This window comes from Nematostella vectensis, chromosome 5 (assembly GCF_932526225.1).
Source record: "Nematostella vectensis chromosome 5, jaNemVect1.1, whole genome shotgun sequence".
NCBI lineage: Eukaryota > Metazoa > Cnidaria > Anthozoa > Actiniaria > Edwardsiidae > Nematostella > Nematostella vectensis.
Genome location: NC_064038.1, coordinates 11434601 through 11456096, shown reverse-complemented (window position 1 = coordinate 11456096; position 21496 = coordinate 11434601). Strand labels below are relative to the sequence as shown.

Genomic DNA, 21496 nt, shown 5'->3' with positions numbered 1-21496 from the left:
TACAGCAGTCCGCTATTTTGTTGTGGGTGCAGGCTCATACTACACACACATGGCGGAAAGTTTCGTAAGACTTTTTGCAAAATATCGTCACAATTTTGTAGTTTGAGAGGCAAAATCCGAATTTTAAGATGGAGAAAGCGACGGAGGAAGATAAGGGTTTGTCGTTCTACTGGGAACTGGCATCTACTAATGAGCCAACGCGTTTGGAAGCTGCGAAAGAGCTGGTCGAATATTTGTCAGTCGCACAACAAACACACGTGCAAGAGGTAAAAAATTCTGAAAGATCCGTAAATAATTAGCGGAGGTTCCGAAATATACAATATCTATAAAATATCATTAATCGATCGTATTTGAAGTGTTTTTATGTCGTAATGTTTGGCTTTTATTGTTAATGGATAGGTATCACAGTTGAATTTGTTTTGATCTAAATGGTAGGGAGGCCACAGGGAAATAAAGAAAAGAAGGGTTTTTTTTTATTTTTTTGTTTAGCACTCTGACAACAGTCGTTTTGCTGATTTGGAGCAAGGTCTCTGATTTTCTGGCATTCAATATAAATTTCAACTCTGTTTAGAGTCATTTTCCTGTTATTCACAGCCCAACTGCCATTCCACAATCACAATCACTGTTTACCGTTTACCTTGACAATTTATATGAGATATAATTAATGTGATTGACATTTTCTATTAATTCTTACTAGGATATCAATAGTGAAACAGACTTATGCCCTGAACTGAAATACAGCCTCAAGCGGCTCACCAAAGGACTTGCGTCGTCCAGGAAGGGAGCAAGACAGGGTTTTGCAATGGTACTTGCCGAGATCCTGCACCATTTTGATATTATTGCCCCAGAGGATGTTATAAAAATGCTGGCAGATAATCTGCAGGTCACTGGAAGTGCTAAGAGTCAAGAGGAAAGGGATGGGTTCATTGGGCACATTTTTGGATTGATGGCACTTGTCAGAGCTCGGAGTCTGGACGTGGTAAAAGATGTGAGTACTGGAACTAGTTAGTTTAAATGGCACTCCTTAAAGTCTTATTTAAACAGGACTAGCATTGGTGTAGAACAGATTCTTTTATTATTGTTGCTTCGAGCCGGGGGGGGGGGGGGGGGGGGGGGCGAAGGAAGAGGGGCAGACCCAGAAAGACTTGGGCGGATGCCACGCTTAGTGATCTAAAAATGAACCTGTGCGACCCCGATGTGAACCTCCATGCGGCGTCACACCTGCCAATAGGTGGAGACACTGACGTAAATGGATAGTGAGTTAGTGAGTGTCAAGCTTTAAGATCATGAGCTGTTTTAGTTCTGGAGACTGAATTCCTGCTCCCTTCATACAGTAAATTGATTTTAGATAAGTTAGTGTGATTTAATGCAGCAATGCTCCGACACATACCCATGATTGGCTGAGTGGGGGGGGGGGGGGTCCTAGTTACCATATTTATAACAATCCTGTTATGAAAAATGAACCACATTTTTGCAACTACACACCCTTAAGGTAAACACCTGATGCTGGTTTGTTCTGTATACTGTGTTTGGAGGTTTCAAGTGGTCTTGGTCAATCCTCAGAGATGTTAGTTTTGCCTGCACTGTCAATAGTCTGTTATTTACCACTCCAATGAAATAAAAATGTGGAATTTGAAATGATATTCAGTAGAGCATCATCAGTTTAGCATTCACATGTCTGACTGTGTGAGTAGCGTTACCATTATTACTGAAATATACGTCCAGGCACAACTCCCTCTGCGCTTGTCAAGACACTTCTTCTGGGATGGCATTTAGTCACATCTTTCTGCTCATTCAGGGGAGGCGCTGAGTACTTGTGGTACCTGGTTACTTCCCCAAGACACTGCACTCTATTACTCTATTGATTATTACTGTGAACTAAACAGGTGGAGGTATGCTCTTGGTTAAAGCAAGTTGTAGAGACCCTTAAACAGCTGACTGAGAAAAAGAGCTATCTGCGAGAGCTGGGGATCAAGTCTATTGCTGATATCATATCTATGGTAAGATGATAATATAGGACCCTTAAAAGGTTAACGACATGCAAGATTTTAGTCCATGCTAACAACTTTTTTTCTTCTTTTGTGCAAATTAATCTACTTTGTATGCCATTGTCCTTTATAGCCCAGGTTGGATACATGCATTAATGCTCAAAGACTAAATTATCAAGTCCAGTTTCTCTTCTACCTATTACACATTTACTATGATATAATTCTATAATTCTGGACAATTTCTCTAATTTTGCTTGTGGTTTTGAGTTTGCAATGTAAAAGCAGAACAATGATTATTGGATATACATGTTTGTCAGTAAAATAAAGTTGAAGGTGGAAACTTGCTTCTGGCAATGATTTTTTTTACATGGATTATGAATTCTCTTTTCCTGTGATTTTGTGTACCGAGAAGTTTTTTGGTTGAATTCTCATAGTTTGAATGATCAGTAGCCATGGTTTTGATTGATGAAAATAAAAAACGTGGTTTGTCTTTAAGTAATTCTAAGCATCAGTTTGCAGGGCATTGCTGTAATGGCGTTTTGACAGCACCAAGCCTAGCATGAAATGAACAACCTTGGATTTTATTAACTTTGCTGTCATTGTTGATCTGTCAGGCGTCATTTGAGGTGTACAGTCAGTATGTGGAGCCTACCATCAGTGACTACGTCTACGAGGGATGGGAGACGGCCACACCCTCATCACTACTAATTGCTTTGACTGTTGAGAAACACTTCAAGGTCAAACACATCTTAATAGCTTTTTGGAAAAAGTTACCTTAATAGCTAGTGATTTAAAAACATTTTTAGGTGTACAGCGGTGGTGTAAGGGTGACTAGTAATTAAATTTGCAGGTATGACATTGTCAACAGGAATACTGTACAGTACGGACTGAAAGTATTTTTTTAATTTTATTTTTCTTTCGGTCTCCACTTTAGGAGGGTACAGTTGATGACTCTATATTATAAATGAGCACTGACTGTGAAAGATGAAAAAGCAGCCTCAAATAGTAATGCAGTTCTTATACATCCATGCTCAGGTTTAGTGCTTCCTATGCCTTAATATGTAGTTTAACATTGTGATTGTTATTTCTTTCATTTCTGTAGGGACAGATGGATCGCAAAAAGTTCAAGAAAATCTGGTCCCATCTACCTCTGTTAGATGGTGCAAATATTACTCAGCTTGCTGAGGTCTTGCAGGTTTGAAATTAAAACAACTAATTTGTGTATCTTAGAGCTAAAGGTAGCAAGAGAAAAACAAGCAGTTGAGTGGATCTTACTGTGATTGCTCTGTATGTCTGTTTATCTGTCTGTCTTTTCCATCTATCTGTCTATCTGTCAATCCACCTCTCAGATGGATCACAAAAAGTCCTAGAAATCTTGACCCATTTCCCAGTCTGTTAGGTGGTGCTTGATGAGGTCTGAAATGTCAGATAGATACAAAAGTATCACCTACATATCATGCAAAGATCCTTTTCTGTTTATGTCTATCTGTTTGTCTGTCTCTGCTTGCCTGCCTGTGTTGTCTGTCCTCCTGTCTGTCTGTTTGTCCATCTGTCTCTTTGTCAATTTGTCTGTCTAAACTCACTAATGTTATTGTATTCCTTAGGAGTCATCACTTGTTCATCCTAAGGTGCATTGTATCTGGGATGAAGTTCTGTCACAGGCCTGCCATAAAAGTACAGAAGAGTTTAAAAAGTTCTGGAAAGCAGTTGTTGATGGTAAACAAACCTTCCCTCTATAGTTTGAATTTTGTTATTTTAGACATTATTGTATACCATTTATCCAATACCTTTTATCCCACATTTTATTTTGTTCTATACTTTTCAGATGGCTTGTTTCAATCAACTCATGAAAGGAAGTATCTAGGATTTCAGCTAATTGAAAAAATCTTACCAATGCTTAAATCTGAACAGGTACATGTATATGTTATTTTTCATAATGTTAACGTATTGGCCTTATTGCTGTCAGTCCACTTGCACAAAAATGTGGTTTGTATTCTCTGTTATTGCATTAGTTTATTCAGTAGAATATTTCATTTGTTTTCAGGTTGCAGCAGTTTTTGCCAAAAACTCAATGAGGAGTTTTATCAACAATTTATCCTCTGCTCAAACATATCTTCACAAAGCTGCCAGACACTTGGTGAGTCAGAGGGAAAAATGTGGGGAAATAATGGTGTATGTATATTGGGTTTACAGTAGTTGAAAACATGTTTTAATGATGAGATAGTGATAACGACTTTGATGATTATCATAGTGGTGGTGATGATGATAATATTAGTACAGGGGTTTCATTAAGTTCCAGAGTCGGCAGTGGGGATTGATAAGTAGGGGGTGGAAGTTATTTTATTTTATTATTTCAAATAAAACATAGATCAACTTTATAAAAAAGTAGCCGGTGCTCGGTGGAAAATAGCTGGTAGTTTCGCCAGCCACCGGGGCCTAATCAAACCCCTAGGGTAGTAGTGGTGGTGATGATTGTAGTAGTAGTAGTGATGATGACGATGTTGATGATGATGGTAATTGTAGTAATCTAATATCTTAATGAATACGTCATATTAATCAAATGATCACAAATACTGTAATTAGCATATAGCACATGTATGATTAGGAAAGAGTTGAATCACACAGATCTACAATAAACACGTACCGTCTTCACTCATGGCTTTCTGATAGTAGAACCACGATAAGGTCACAACAGTAATAGCGATGCTGATAATGGTGATAATGATGCCGATGGCAGTAGCGATGCTGATAATGGTGATAATGATGATGATGGTACTGTAGTAGTGGCGATGATAATGGTGATTATGGTAGTAGTGGTGGTGATGATGATGATTGATTGTACTGTAGTAGTGGCGATGATAATGGTGATTATGGTAGTAGTGGTGGTGATGATGATGATTGGTTGAGTGGTGGCAAAAATGTTGAGAATGATGATGGTGATGGTGAGGGTAGTGGTAATTATGATAATGATGGTGGTGGTGGTGATTATTGTGGAATAGTTGTGGTAATAGTGGCAAGCAGTAAAGCTATGTACAGCACAATGCAGTGATGAGCCATATCACTAGACCTGATACCTCACACTCTACACTGCTGACATATCTGAGATGTGTTTGCATTGTGATTGTGTGAAGTGATCAGGAATGAACAGTAATCTTCTCTCTGAGCATTTGCTGCCCTCTTACATGTTGTCCGGAAGGAAGAAGAGATGTAGATGTAGACATTTGAATGTTCATTCACTAAGCCATTAGGGTGGTAGTGATAACACAGTAGTTATATAATAACATCATTGATCATGACACACCTGTTGATGAGAGTGGTAATGATGATTTTGGGTATCATTGTTGCTGATGATAAAGATTGCTGTTTGTGTTAATTTGTGGTGCCAACGGCAGTGATAGTAATGAAAGCTACAGTAGGGTGGTGATGATTGTTGATGTTGATGATGACAGCAATGATGTTATGAAGATGGTATAGGCCCCCAATCCTATAACATTTTGAATTGTCTTCTGTCACTGAATAGGCATCATCAATGCCAACCCTGTTAAAGGGGAATGATGACCCGGAGACCTCTGCTGAAGTAGTTATACATCTTTTAGGAAGGTAATTGATGATTTCTTTAGTGCATTATTGTCTGTTATAATGCACCTCTAAATTGCCAAATAAGGCTATAAATATAATTAAACCTTATTCATTCATTCCTAGTTATGGAAACCTGTCTTTTGATAAGCTCACCAAGACAAAGACTGTGGAGTCTCTTTTTGGAGTGGTAAGGCAGAAAGCTTGGCTATATATAAACAGGAACCTTTGTTAAATAATGATACTCAATATAATTATATACCCGATATATTTATCAGCTTGGCCAGATCTGACAAAGATACAGTAATAGGGAAAAATCTTGATATAATATTTTTTTTGGTCTAACACGCACAAAGCAAACTTTTCATTAACACAATTACATTTACATCTTGTATTGTGAAGGACACAAATGGTATATACAATTTTTGGGACTTCACAGTTAAATTTGTTGTTGCACATCCTTGGTGGATCCAAGATCCATGTCTTGTTTTCTAATTGTGACAGTCAAACTTTGGGGGCAGGCCTATGTAAAATTATTTTGAGTTCTGTTCTCATGACAACTTGTATGTCTTGCTACTCTTAGTTTGCTGATGCGTAGGATTTACATAGACCCATCTCCAAAGTATGATTAAATACGCACTGATGAATTCAGCTGTAACATATGTTCATGCTGTACTGTAATTCACTTTAAAAAATAATCTACATTTGTTTACTAGTGATGAATTTAATTATTTGTTTTCTTTAATATCCAATATTATTATATTGTGAGTTTTTTTACATTGATATTGATCATTTTTTCCTGATCTAAAGGTTACACTATATTAATTTTATAGAATATGAAGATCATGTTGTACATTGGTTATGTTTTTTGTACCAGTTAAAAGGTCCTGGGCTTGTCAAGCTTGTGTCTTGGCTGACGTCCTCATTTATCCAAGGGTCTATCACATATCTAGCATCTGAAAGGTACTATTCAGTTAATAATAAAATGATCCATTGTGTATTTGCCATGGGAAGTCCTTTTGTTTCTTGGGTCCAACCTGTAGACTTGTAAAAACAGAATCCCCTCACATATAAAAATAATAACAACACAGTAATATTTCTCAGCTTCATTTTCATCATCATCTTCATTTTCACTGCCTTTGTTATTGTTATTATTAATTAATTTTTTTGTTTTGGCATAGATCATCTGGGGGTGATGTGGATCCTACTAGGATTTCTATCCTGAATCAGGTACACACAACAGTGCTGATTAACATGTTTCATTTTTATCCTTTTATATTTTTTATTGTCATACCATTTTGTCATAAAAAAATGATGGTGTTTCTTACAAAAGTTGCACAGTAATTGATTTCTCACTCTTCTTGCCTTAAAAAGGTTGATCCTGAAAGTCCTTTTATTTTCAGCTTTTGTTATTAGTCAAAGCCAAGAAACTGAGTGAATCAGGAGCTTGGATTGAGAATATAATGAAATTCCTGATCGATCAAAGTTACTTCACTGCTGTGAGAGGCAGCAAGAAATTACAGGTAAATGATATCTTACAATGCGAGGAAAAAAGGCAGGGATATTGTGTGAAACCTGTGTCCACTGAGATCTGTACAGTGCAACCTGGATTTTATGATATGCTTTAGGCGAAAGAAAATGCATCAATCAATGTATTGTTACAAAGAGGTCCTCCATTTTACAATATGAAGGGAAACCCTTGGAAAATCTTATTGTAGCGAGGTTGGGTTAATTATCAACTATTACAAAATAATATTTTTTTAACTGTACTCTATGTAAGACTGTACAGTTTCTCTCTTTAAGACTGTGATCTGTATAAGATCTGTCAAATCAAATTGATTAACTGTACTGTATGTGTGTGGGAAACACTGTCGGTTTCACCTATACTCCATTGAGCAGACACCTTCAGTAGTGGGAAATAAACAATATATTTCACCTTTCACCAGCTACAGTACAAAGCTAAAAGAGGCCTTTTTCCTTTCTTTTTTGCTGGGCTAGAAAAGAGGCTTCTGCCGGAAACATAGGCAGACATTTGAAAAGGACTCGGATAAATACTTGTTTGTTTGTTCTGAGAGGTACATAAATCATGCGTTTCTTAATATGTAGAGGTTATATAGCTTGTACAATACCTCAAGCTCACACTGGAATCGCCAAAGGTTCCAGTAATTGTGGATTTTAATGCACATCTTCTCTTGTTGATTAGGTCCCTCTGTCCGCCCAAGTCAGACAGACTTGTGAGCAGAGATTCCTCAGCACTATGAAAGAATTAGACTCCCCTTCACCTGCAAGCCATGGTGGGTTACTTAAACCTGGTTATTATGATACAAATCTTTTAATCATTCTATTTTTTTAAGGGAAAGTGCCCAGAAACCTCATGGAGTGTTATACTGCTTTTATGATTGATAACCTGTGTCTTTTTTAAATCTTTAAATTAAAAGAATTAAAATCATTTTAAATTAAGAAAATAAAAGAATTAAAATCATGTAAATTTGCGTCTTAATTTTTTATGTTTTTACTTTTGTGGTGCTATCCACCTTTCAAATTAACACTCAACAGATGGGTCAAGGTGGTATAATTGACTGTGTGATTTTCAGACAAGAGAATGATTTTGAATTCTTGGCTGTCATGAAACTATAAATTCAGCTACAGTACAAAGCTAAAAATAATTCTCAATTCATTAATATTCCTCAACCTCACCAAATAATATCCATTGATCATAAGTGTCATGCTTTTCATAAATGAGCTTTCCCCTCAGGTCAAGCCAAGACTTCCGGCCGAGATGAGGAAGTGCATGTGATGTTCACTATTGTCAAACACGCACAGGTTGGTAAGGGACCTAGCAGTAACAAGGGGGGTTGTTACAGACTATGGTAAGTGGGACACTCAGTGGTTGGATTGAACTCAGTGAGTGGTAGGGACCATTTTATATATGACCGGAAGGTAACAGATGTTGGCATGCCCCATTTTTTCCAGGGGATTTTTGAAACAGAATCATCATATATATCTAATGGTCTGTCCCTTAGAAATAGCTTAGAAGTTCTAAGCAAGCAAGTGTACCTAAACACAAATTTTCTTTTTAATTTTAAGCAAGTTTTAGAAAGTTAATGAGCTTCACTGTACTAGCCAAAATGTATTTAGCTAATAAATGATGAAGAGCCTTTACAAAGGAGGTTGTTGGAGTCCTTCCAACAAACAGCATGTAAGAAGTAAAGACATTTTTTTTCTTTGAATGACTAATTTTATTATATTTTTTCCGTGGTGTTTTAATAGGGCCTTCTTGCAGATGACGACTTCACTGTCATTGCAGAATCCTGGTCAGAGATTGTAAGTACTATAAACATATGCCTTCTTGACTGTTCCCATCTACAGTCGCTAAACATTTTTTGCTTTTCGTTAACAGAGCCAGAAGTCATTCGATAGTGCAATGAAAATTATATCTAAAATCCACAAAAAGGTAAACATTTCTGTCATGTTTATGAAAGGTATATCTCCTTTTTTAGCTAAAAATGCCTGACTTTCTCTTATGTTCAAGCAAAGTGTACACTCATGCATTTCCTTATTATACATATATGTAAAATGGAATTGGAAAATTGCAATGGAAATTGCATCTGGTATTTTATTTTGAGTTTCGTGACTAAGACATACAGTGTACACTGTCAAACATTTCTGGTAAAACTTTAATTTTATTTCATGGAATTATCTTTGATCTTTACTTTAAATAACTAATTGCCACTAATGAGCTAATCCAGCAATTGGCGGAGGCTGACACGTGAGATTATTACTCAGGTCTGCAAGTATGGAAGCACACATGAATGAATATCTTACCTATCTTCTAGCAATCAAAGGAGAGTACTGCCAGTACAGAGGACAGAGCATTTGAGCTTCTCCTCTGTCACATCACACTTCAACTCTTCAGTGATCCGGACCAGGCTTCTGAAATCCTCAAGGTTTGTCAACCTCTCAAAATGATTTATATGTTTGTAACACCTTTTACTAAATTATATTATTACCAAAAATTCAAAGTACAATCTTTTAGCATGAAACGTGGCGATTTCCAACAGCTAAATGCCATATCATATTTATGTTAATTTTTTGGATTTAGGAAGTCCGAGCTTGCCACAAAAACCGCCAAGAGACTGACACAAGTAGAGGTTTGTAAATTCACACAGTCACATGTAATATTTGATGGTGTGCTCTTTTTTTTAGTGGGGCATTAACCATGCTATTTTCTGATTGGGTGAGCTACTTATGTTATTTCCTACTACTGTGGTATGAAAGGTCATAGCACGCTGGTCAAATTTTATGGTTTCAGGCCAAATAAAAAGAGCATGTAATGGCATTACTTATACCTGATATACAGTTCAGCACATAAATTTGGAGAAAAAAAATCAAAGCTTATTAATCTTTAAGGTGCCTTAGGTGATTGGTTCCCTCATCGTGGTTTAATTATTTAGTACCACTTTGTGGCAATCGCTGTTTGTGATTACCAATAGTTCCTATTGTGAAGAATTTTCAAAATTTTGAGGGATTTTCAAAATTGTTAGGGATTTTCAAGATTGTAAAGGATTTTCAAGATTGTAAAGGATTTTCAAAATTGTGAAGGATTCTCAAAATTGTGAGGGAATTTTCAAAGTTGTGAAGGATTCTCAAAAATGTGATTACTGTAGTTCTCATATGTGATTAGTTCGTGTATCTGATTTTTTCCCATGTTCATTTGCCCCCTAGATGAGCCACACTGGGTGGAGGTGTTGACTGAGATTCTCCTCAGCCTTCTCACACGCCCATCGGGGCTTTTGCGTCACGTGGTTGACAGAGTGTTTGTTGCCATTGCACCACACCTGACAAAGGATGCGATGGGAATAGTGCTGCAGGTTGGTGAATCTCACGTTTTCCCCATAGTATTTAACCCTTGCTTGCAGCAACAACATTGATGCTGTAACATGGTAGTGCCACATTGTTGGCAGAACATTGTTGTAAAGCGATAATCATTGATAGAATGTTGTTGTGCACTTTTCGTGGATTAATGGTGTAACATGAATGGTGCAAAACTGTTGGCAGAATGTACCGTTAGATAGTTATTGTTCATGTATGTTTTATTTGGCCCTACTGTGAATGTTTTCTCCCAAGAATATTTGCACTGCATAATGTTGTAGTCTTCCATGTGATGGCATGGAATATGTGATATGATACTGTTAATAAATTTGCTTCCTAATGCAACATGCTCTTGTTTTTATTGTTCACAAGGCCATCGACCCAAAGAGTCTGGGTGGAGAGGATGATGAAGTGCTGGAGATAGCAGAAGACTCAGGTAGGTTTAATTTATGCCAGTATTATGATTGAACAGCCTAGTCAGCTGCCATTTTGTCGTCCTAGCAAAGTACCAGGCCTGAAAAGAATCCATCTCCATCGTCCGATTTGAGGAAGCCAATGTGACATTTTTTGGTAAATAAAGTATTTTAAAACTTTGTTTTTAGATGGTTTATTGGAGATTGGATCTTCCAAAACAATAACAAAGGTGTGACTGACCAGGGCCTAGATTTAACAGCATGTCAAAGTTTTATTATAGTGTCACTCTAGAACAGTTTGACAAATAATGCAACGTCCACACATTGTGCAAGAAATATAATTATTGATGAGGCCGACCCCATGTTTATTGAGGAACTGTACTACTGTTGAATCAGCCATGGCTGATGTCACAGACTGTGCAAATAAGGATGGAACACGATGTAGTGACACAATTTGTTTTATACAACAAAAGTGATCTTGGTAAACTGTGCAATGACTTAAAATGTGTGCGTGCGTGTACTCTAACCATCAACTCTTCTCAACAAATGTTTGTATATAATTGTTGTTTAAAATGTGATGCTTTCAGATGACGAAGACATGGCTGCAGATGATGGTGATGAGGATAATGACAAAAAACCTTGTAAAGAGACCAAGGAAGATGAAAGTGACTCCGAAGATGAGAGTGATGATGATGATGATGAAGGTGATGATGATGCAGTCGATGAGGCATTTCGAGCAGAGATCAAAGCTGCGCTGGGTTCAGCTGCCGCTGACACTGACAGTGAGGTACATAAGTTATTTTCCTGGATGTACATACAGAGTCTACAGAGTGAATTTCACTTATAACCTCCCATCACCAGAAAATTCCTTCCAAACTCCACCCTCCTACAAGTTTAAGGGCCTGAAAGAGTCTTTTTAAAAACACGGTTCCACTGTGTATGTCAGTTTTTGTGTTATTAACAGTTGCAAATGTGAAGTAACAATGGTACTTACCCCATCGCTCCTCAGGAGTCTACTGACCCCTCCCCTTCTTAGAAGTCTACTGACCCCTTCTCCACAGGACTCTACTAACCCCTTCCTCCCTCAGGAGTCTAGTGGTGAGGAGCTAGATGATGAGGCCATGATGCAGCTTGATGATGCACTTTCCGCCGTGTTCAAGACCAGAGTGCAGGCCAACAAGGAAAAGAAAGACAAAAAAGGTAATACCAGCACGTGTGTCCTTTTTTTGGTCCAACGAAGGGCTAACTTCTTAAACTCAGCAAAAATACTCTTTTTTCAGAGAGCCCATAGCCTACGTACTTACCCATAGCCTACGTACTCACCCACAGCCTATGCACTTACCCATAGCCTACGTACTTACCCATAGCCTACGCACTTACGCAAAGCCTACGTACTTCCTATAGCCCACACACTTACGCAAAGCCTACGCACTTACCCATAGCCTACGTACTTACCCATAGCCTTTGCACTTACCCATAGCCCACACACTTACGCAAAGCCTACGCACTTACCCATAGTCTACGTACTTACCAATAGCGTACGCACTTATAGACCACGTACTTACCCATAGCCTACGCACTTACGCAAAGCCTACGTACTTCCTATAGCCCACACACTTACGCAAAGCCTACGTACTTCCTATAGACCACACACTTACGCAAAGCCTACGCACTTACCCATAGCCTACGTACTTACCCATAGCCTACGTACTTACCCATAGCCTTTGCACTTACCCATAGCCCACACACTTACGCAAAGCCTACGCACTTATCCAAAGTCTACGTACTTACCCATAGCCTACGTACTTACCCATAGCCTACGTATTTACCCATAGCCTACGTACTTACCCATAGCCTACGTATTTACCCATAGCCTACGTACTTACCCATAGCCTACGTATTTACCCATAGCCTACGTACTTACCCATAGCCTACGTACTTACCCATAGCCTACGTACTTCCCATAGCCCACACACTTACTCAAAGCCTACGCACTTACCCATAGGCTACGTACTTACCTATAGCCTACCTTCATAATAGCCTACGTAATTACTCAAAGCCTACCTACATAATAGCCTACGTAATTACCCAAAGCCTACGTACTTCCCATTGCCCACACACTTACGCAAAGCCTACGCACTTACCCATAGGCTACGTACTTACCTATAGCCTACGTACTTATCCATAGCCTACGTATTTACCCATAGCCTACGTACATTATAGCCTACGCACTTACCCATAGCCTACGTACTTACCCATAACGTACGTATTTACCCATAGCCTACGTACTTACCCATAGCCTACGTATTTACCCATAGCCTACGCACTTACGCAAAGCCTACGTACCCACCCATAGCCTACGTACTTACCCATAGCCTACGTACCCACCCATAGCCTACGTACTTACCCATAGCCTACGTACTTACCCATAGCCTTTGCACTCACCCATAGTCTACGTACTTACCCATAGCCTACGTTCATAATAGCCTACGTACTTACCTATAGCCTACGTACATAATAGCCTACATACGCATAGCCTACGTACTTACCAATAGCCTACGCACTTACCCATAGTCTACGTACTTACCAATAGCCTACACACTTACCCATAGCCTACGTATATTATAGCCTACGCACTTATCCATTGTCTACGCACTTGCCCATAGTCTACGTACTTAGCCATAGACTACGCACTTACCCATAGCCTACGCACTTACCCATAGCCTACGCACTTGCCCATAGCCTACGTATTTACCCATAGCCTACGTACTTACCCATAGCCTACGTACTTATGCAGACCACCTAGTTTTTCTACATCTTGCCTTAAGTCTGTCTAGTTCTATCCATTATCCTAAAGGGGAAAAACAGGGGGTCACCATAGTGGCTGATAGTATGAGTCACACTTAATCCTCGTATCAAGCACAGCTCACAAATTCTAATAAGAAAATGAAGGAATTAGTGTTGGTAAACTGAAAAACAATCTTTACAAATTTCATTACTCAAGTGGCTTGGTTGTCATACATAAGATACTTTTACTTTTTATTCTATATAGATACAGCAAAAACGATTCTACATTTCAAGCTAAGGTAAGTTAACCGCGTTGATATTTTTTTTACCATAAAAAAAATGACAATTTCCATTACAACAGTGATACCCTATACTGTACAGCGACTATTTAGTCCTGAAGGTGGTCATTGTATGAAATTGAGTTTTTCTTTTTGTTGCAGGGTCTTAGATATGATCGAAATCTTTATCAAGAAGCAGTCTCACAACCCACTAGTGTTGGTATGTTATCCTTTATGACCCTGGGTCACACTTCAAGCCACTTACTGAAAGTTATCATGAAATCCTCGCTTTCTTTTTCATACTCAATCTTCTGGAGACAGGAAACAGTTGCCATGTGACTTTGCAATAGTGCTTACCCCACCCCTCCTCAGGAGTCTACGGACTCCCCCTCTGGAAACCGCCCGATTGCAACAAAGGTTTCACAAAGTGTCACAACTCGTGCGATTAGCACTTCTGTCACTTGAAGCAAAGGATATCCAATGACATGAATGGTCCTGAATGTGTATGTATCAGCCTAGTGTTAATCTTGTCTGGCTTGGTTGATCTGTAGGATCTGGTGGAACCGTTACTGTCGCTTGCCTGGTCAACTCTCGGTACAAAGGATTATCAGACTCTTGGAGAACGGGCTCAGGCCATCTACCGGAACAAACTCTGCTCCATAAGAGAGGTAGCCCCTGATGTACAGTAATTGCTCGGATAAGCGCCTTGATAGAACGTGTTTCATATTTTATACTCAGATGACAAGGGGCACTCAACGTTAGATCGAAAGTAAAAAAAAAACTGACAGCACGGAAGATGGTACAACGTGCCTGCGTTCTATAACGTCCCCCAATACAGGTTATAGTCCAGTCTATCTAATGTTTAACCATTGCAACACAAATGATTTCGGTCTGAAATGACAGAGTAGCATGTCCTTGATAACTATCCAAAAATTCTCTAAAGTTCTCTTGGGGGGAACATCTCGAAATTCAACAATTAACATTTCTTTTGTCAGCAATCTTGTATTCTATTGTTATTCATGGCGCACTAACCTTCCGCAAACGCACTCTCAACGAGATCGCTCTGCCAGTGCGCTCATGAATAACAAAAGAATCCAAGATTGCCGAACAGTATCAAACAGTATCAAATTTCGAGATGTTCCCCAAGAGAATTTTGGAGAACTTATGGGATGTTGTTTAGAATGTCTTTTCATATCATCTAACAATAAAATTGTTTATGTTGCAATTACTTTTAGGTTAGGCTATAGGTATTTTTTGTAGATTGACTGGTCTATTAATGATGTGCGGTGAGAGATATGAAACGTCTTTATCCGAGAAAACGAGGAACTCGCAGACCCCAATGAATTTTTCACCTCTGGAAAAAATCCCAAATTGACATGCCCTTGGCTCTAACCCTGTTCCTCTTGCTCGGGAGACGAAGGCCGTAACACTGAGCTATCGTCCCACTCTTTGTGCTTGAACGTACATTTGTTCTATTATGCACAGCACCCCTCAGTGGACCAGCTAAACAGCGAAGACCTTCATGACAGGATAGGCATCCTTGTACAGAAAGCCATGAAAGGTTAGTGAAGTCCGAAGGGTACAGTAAAAAAAAAATAATAAAACAAAAGCATTGCACCTATTAAACAGCGTTAAAACGCTTCACATTTAAATTCTAATACATATAAAGAATGATGAATGGGATTGAGGAACACAGCAAGTGAACAGAAAGTTTAAAGCCGCATTGTCACCAGTTTACTTCCGGAGGTCCGACGGAAACCCCGACCGTTAAAAGACAAAAGAATCTATTAGAATCCGAGATATTTAACAGGCCATCCGCTCTAAATTATCAATCACATCCTCAAAGAAACTTCCAATAGACACACTGCATTAAATATTTCGAAATGATTTTCGCATTTTCCGTTAAAAATCATCGAAGATTGTTACGTAATCGACCGAAGTAAACTGGTGACAATACGGCTTTAACAAGTCAAATTCAAGATACTCTTCAGAGATGAGATGCCCCATGCGCGCTAACACACCGGCCCACTTGCGATTCAAGTCAAAGTCATCTGTTCTTGAGGGTAAAGGGTGGGTTGAGGTAAAGGGATGCTAGAAATTCACGTTTTTCCTTTGCGTTGCATAGCACGCATTGTTATAACATATCAAATATTTTGTTCGATTTCAGCTCCATCGTTGAATATCGTATCGCTGATAGCCCGCGGGTGCATGCTGATTGTAAGTGACGTTTATTGTATTTAGCCCCTGAATTAAATTGTTATCCCCAAGTGGTGGGTGGGTGTGTGGGGGTTGGGATTGCGGGCTGTGGTAGCAGCATTTGTTTTCCAATATTAAATGAAGAGTCTGACTGACTACCTCTTTTTAAGTGTCAATAAGTTGCCTTGGATCTGGGACCAGATCTTACGTTTCTTGACATCTAGATAACCAAATAGATAGCACAATTGTAGCGTAGCTGTGTCGTTAAGCAGGATCGATCAGCTACTAATTTTTTTTGTCTGAAAATACAGCTAAACATTTGCAAAAAAAAAAAAAACTTGAAAATGTCCATCTTGAATTGAAGTCCTGATACTTTTATAACGATGTGGGGTTAAAGAAGGTCAATCATGCCGCCGTTTTATACTCCCGCTAAATGACAAGTCACACAGAGCATCGATTTTCATCGGCTAATTCAACCAAGTGACTGAGATGCTTTCAATAAAATTAATGAGTTAAACTTCAATCGTGGGTGGTTATCTTAAAGTTCCTTGCAAATAAACCGATATATTTTCAATTGCAAACAATAATAAATAAGTGGATGATCGACATTCTTTAAGGGTATTCTGTTTACTTGCTTGATCTAGCCAATGGAAATGCCAATGTTATTTGGAACTGGGCGAGCGTATTCTTTATCAAAGCGTCATGTCCATTCAAGCCTTACACAGGTCTGCCCTCTGATGCTATTGTGTTGGTTACAGATTCGTGTATTACGAGGCAGCGTTGAAAAACCTGCCGAGGTCCCGCCCAAGAAACGGAAGAAGAAAGAGGAAGTTCGTCCTTGTAACGATCACGTAAGTCACACTTTCTGTCACGCCGTGTGGGTCCTTCTGTCATGCAATTTTGCTTCCTGTCACGCCGTGTGTGTGTCTCCTTCACGCAGTGTTTGTCCAGTTGACTAACAGTTACTCCCTTACATTATTGTAGGGCGGACAGCTTGATGTCCCTCGCGTGGCAAAGGTTTTTGAGGAGGCGCTGAAAGATTTCATGGAGAAAAGGTACGTGTCTATGTGTTTTTAAGGAGACGGTTTTATAGATCCTAGCAACTGTATTCTTTATGTTCAAGTATTTCTTTTTTTTTCTGTAGGAGCACCCATCTGCATCCTGTGTTGTTCACAGAACTCATCAACCGTTTTCCGGTAAGTAACACATCTAAATGTTATCTTTTTATTGGCTCAACCATCCACAGGGCTTCCGCGGGTCCTCAACATCCTGAAATGTCATGGACTTTATCGAAATTATTTCCAATCACGTCGCATCTCCGTAAGGTGCTGACCAATCAAACAGCACCAAATGTAATTCCATAAGTTTGGATGATGGAAGCCGGGAAGCGGTTAAGAAGGGGCCGTAGCGGGGGGTGGGCCACCTGTCCCCTGATATTTTCAAAACTTTGAAGAAAATGACCAGTAGGGGCGTGGCTTTGCCCCCAAATATTTTCTTACTGTTTCTGTATTGTGCCCCCCCCACCCCCAATATTTTCTTACTGTTTCTGTATTGTACCCCCCACCCCCAATATTTTCTTACTGTTTCTGTATTGTACCCCCCACCCCCAATATTTTCTTACTGTTTCTGTATTGTACCTCCCACCCCCAAATATTTTCTTAATGTTTCTGTATTGTGCCCCTCCAATATTTCGAGGCCTGCTACGGCACCGAATTTACAATTTGACTATACTTTTTGCTCCATGCATACTTACTGCTCCATGCGGTTCTTCTATCTCTAGTTTGTTACAGTGATATTGTAACAATCTCTACTGACCGTGTGACTATGATTTTTTTCTTGTGTATAGTTCGTGGCATGGGAGCTAGCGCCGCAGCTGATACGATCTCTGCAGAGTGCTGTAAACAACTTCAGAAAGGTAAAGCTCCATAAGCGCGTACCCAGAATTGGCTGGGGGGGGGGGGGGGGGGGGGTTGCGCCGTCATAGAATCATATTGAAAACATGAGTAAGTACGCAGCTGCTTTGTCTCCTATTATCTTTGTTCTACAAAGGAGTTCTTTTGTCTTAATTCTTCTCGTTCTTTGTGTCGAGGTGCGGATATTGTTCATTTGCCCAATCAAATTGCAGCTTGTAAGAGCTGCGTTCTGACCCAAAAGCATAGCATTTGAAGATTTCTTAAAAAGAAATGACCCACTTTTTTGGCCTCCAAAGGGGGGGGGGGGGGGTGTGCGCGTGTCCTGCGCAACCCCCTGTGTACGCGCCTGCTCCATGCGGTCTGTTTATCTCACACCAGGTAGATTGAAAAATCTAGAAAATCTCATTTATATTACTCTTGCTCTTATAAAAGGCTAACGCGCTTGAATGTTGATACCGCACCCTCGCAATTTCCCCCCACTCCCACCCCCTCCCGCCATGCGGCTCCAATTTAGTTTTGCTCAATGACACCTTGTGTTTTTTTAAGACTCAAGCATGCGCAATGCTGACACAACTGCTGAGCCATAAGGTGAGCCTGCAATCAATATATGTCACCAGACTGTCTTTCTCCATTATTATTGCACAATGCATGGTCTCTTTAGCAAAATATGTTTCATGAAGAAGTCAAGTAAAACAATGGGGTCTATTTTTTTAATGTGATGTGGGTAATTTAAATTTGAACACATTTGAACCCAATAAGCAATGCTTAGAAAGAAAAACAATTATGATCATGGTTAGATCATGGTGTGATAGATATAAAACTTCGTCTATGGTAGAGCTAGCTGCTAGGGAGGACTATGGCGTCATTACACGTTACCACCTCACGAAGGAAATGTGAAGTTTTCTTGTTTGCTTCTGCAAACTAAAACTAATTAAAAGTGCATGGGTTACAAAAGCATCTCACCGTTGGAAGGTAACTTGTCTACGGAGTATGTGCGACCAACTCTTTGCTCTCTCCCTAGTGTCCATCGTATGATAAGCACTTGGAGACTAACGCCCAAGTCTTCCAAGATACCTTAGCAGCGGTAAGAACTTTTGACTTGTATTTTACTGATAATCTTTTGTAGCGCGAAGTATTGTCACATTTTGTTTAGGTCCGTGCCAAGGATTAGCTGAGGGGTTTGCGCATTTATAGATATCAAATGGAAAAGGCATAGTATTTGAAGATTCCTTAGGAAGAAGATTCCTGAGGAAGAAGATATTCTCTGGTGGTCTGAAGGTCTTTTTCTTCTGACATATTGTGTTTTGTGACGTGTATTTTAGATCATCTCGGGCAGCGCGACCGCGGAGACGCAGATGAAGGCGAAACACTTTAGGGAGGTGCTTAAACTGACGACAAAACTAATCAAAGAAACCAGTGGCGAGGTAAGGTTAAACAAAAAGCCTTCTCATCACTCACCATCTTCTTCCATGACTATAGTTATTGCGAAAGATATTGCGAAGGCGATAGTCGGCCTTGCCATCGTCATGATTGAGTATCAGAAACATCACAATCGTCACCACCAACATTGGGTCAGTACGCAGCTCTTACAAGCTGCAATTTGATTGGGCAAATGAACAATACCCGCACCTCGACACAAAGTACGAGAAGAATATAGACAAAAGAACTCCTTTGTAGAACAAAGATAATAGGAGACAAAGCAGCTGCGTACTTACTCCCAACATTTAGTTCAGCCCAGGTACTATCCACCAATATTTTCATACTAAAGCTGATGTAATCATGTCACTTATGATTCTCTTATCTAAGCCTCAGCTTTTGGATCATAAACGCTTGAAAGACGCCCTGCAGACCGCATTGTCCGGGCCTCTGGCGACGAGATCTAACGACATCAAATCCACGTGTGTTCGTCTCGTATCAACTCTATCAGGGTGAGTGTTGTCTTTGGCATGTCCGCGTTTCTAGAGCTCTAGAGCAGTGCAACATTTCGCTACTGTTTAGTTATTTAATGATGGCCAATCAGGAAACGGAATGGTACTTAATTGGCGGGTAATGTACTTGCAAATGATCAGCGTGGAAAAGGATATGTTACTGCGCCCTCCTCTCCCCTTGCCCTTTATGTTCTTGTTGTTCTTGCGAACCCTTTTTCTCCATGGCTTGTAATCGAGTACTGTTAGAATATTTTTGTTAGAAAGTTGAAGAAATGATAAAAGGCTTTCGCCTCAACTATCCTTAAAAATTAGTCAATTTTTTTTGGTACCTTAATCTTATGACTATTTGTTTATTGTATTTGGTTTTCTCTTTGTAGTACCAAAGAAACACCGAAGAAAAAGGAAAAGAAAACTCAAAAGAAAGAAAAACAGACAAACGGCAAGACAAACGAACAAATTGAAGCAAATGAACCACGGAAGAAGAAGAAGAAAAATAAATAACTTGTAGAATTTTTTCCTAGTAGACTCTTAACACGGAAGTTGTAATTCGCAAAATTCATACTATAAAAGTATAATACATACGCTACTTTGTATCTTGACTATTCAGAAGAGAAGTTATGCCGCAGACAAACAAAACATTACATCGGAAGGAGTGAATGTTTTGACTGCGATTCGTTTTCGAAACTACAGGGAAAGGGTGGAGGAGGGCGCGTATTTTTTAGACGAGGAACTACTATTTCGCTTTGGAACCCAGTACGCAATGAAGTGCGTCCAAAATGTATTATATTTTTATTGGCTACTTAAGTAAAGAATAAGCTGAATTCTGAATCTAAAAACAAATAAGCGCCTCGCTTCAACTTCTTATCGTCCCCCCTATAAGAATTAAATAAGCATCCAGGGCCCTAAAGCTAACATTTACCTAACATGCATGTCGAAGATTGCCGGAAAAAGCCAGTTGCCCATTCTCACATTCGTGCACAACACAACAGGCGCACATGTATTGTTATTTTTGCTCTATAAAATTCCAAGAATGACGTCACAAGTTATCATAAACAAAAAGGTACGCTTAGGAAGGCGAGTTGACTGACCGTTGTTCACTTCACGCTGTGCTGCTATCTGTATCGATTATTAGAGGAAACGCACAAAAATAAGATCTTTTTGTTGTATTCAACTGATGCTATTGCACGCAATGACGTCAAACGCTCATGTGAACTCTAATCACCATTACTTCTCTACCAATCAGAGCTTGAGTTTCACTAACCTTGTTCTATAAAGTCTGTTAAACATCCAATTTTAACTCGTGAATGCTTGCAAAGCAGGGTCATCCGTAAACATTTTGTGGTCTTTCGGTGCTTTTGCAACACAGCAATCCTAAGATCATCCTGTAAACTTCCGGTTTTCAACTTCCGGTCGAGTGTCGAGCGTTTGTACTTTTCGAGCGTTTGTACCATGAGCTCCCCGAGCTCGGGAGACTGGGTGACCACTCCTCACGTCATCGACGGAAAATAAATTATTGTATTGTATTGTTGTATTCCGGTTAAAGCT

General features: G+C 39.4%; 1 protein-coding gene across 2 annotated transcripts; it reads left to right on the top strand.

Annotated features, from left to right (window-relative positions):
• Positions 1–8: 8 nt before the first annotated feature.
• On the top strand, positions 9–20537 carry LOC5517698 (myb-binding protein 1A-like protein). 2 transcript variants are annotated; one of them, XM_032362125.2, is made up of 37 exons: positions 9–266; positions 698–988; positions 1887–2000; positions 2603–2725; positions 3091–3183; positions 3593–3704; positions 3814–3899; positions 4033–4125; positions 5509–5588; positions 5691–5754; positions 6442–6527; positions 6746–6794; positions 6968–7087; positions 7768–7858; positions 8320–8387; positions 8835–8888; positions 8965–9018; positions 9401–9511; positions 9667–9715; positions 10290–10435; positions 10809–10872; positions 11437–11636; positions 11938–12049; positions 13902–13935; positions 14077–14134; positions 14466–14582; positions 15400–15475; positions 16082–16131; positions 16869–16961; positions 17095–17165; positions 17255–17306; positions 17957–18025; positions 18570–18611; positions 19045–19107; positions 19346–19447; positions 19836–19951; positions 20329–20537. In XM_032362125.2, exons 1-37 carry the CDS (start codon positions 129–131, stop codon positions 20450–20452), a joined length of 3465 nt encoding a protein of 1154 aa, XP_032218016.2. In that variant the 5' UTR covers positions 9–128; the 3' UTR covers positions 20453–20537. The 2 variants fall into 2 exon arrangements, with proteins under 2 accessions (XP_032218016.2, XP_032218014.2); XM_032362123.2 differs by having other exon boundaries at positions 10–266; positions 19830–19951.
• The last annotated feature ends 959 nt before the right edge of the window (positions 20538–21496 follow it).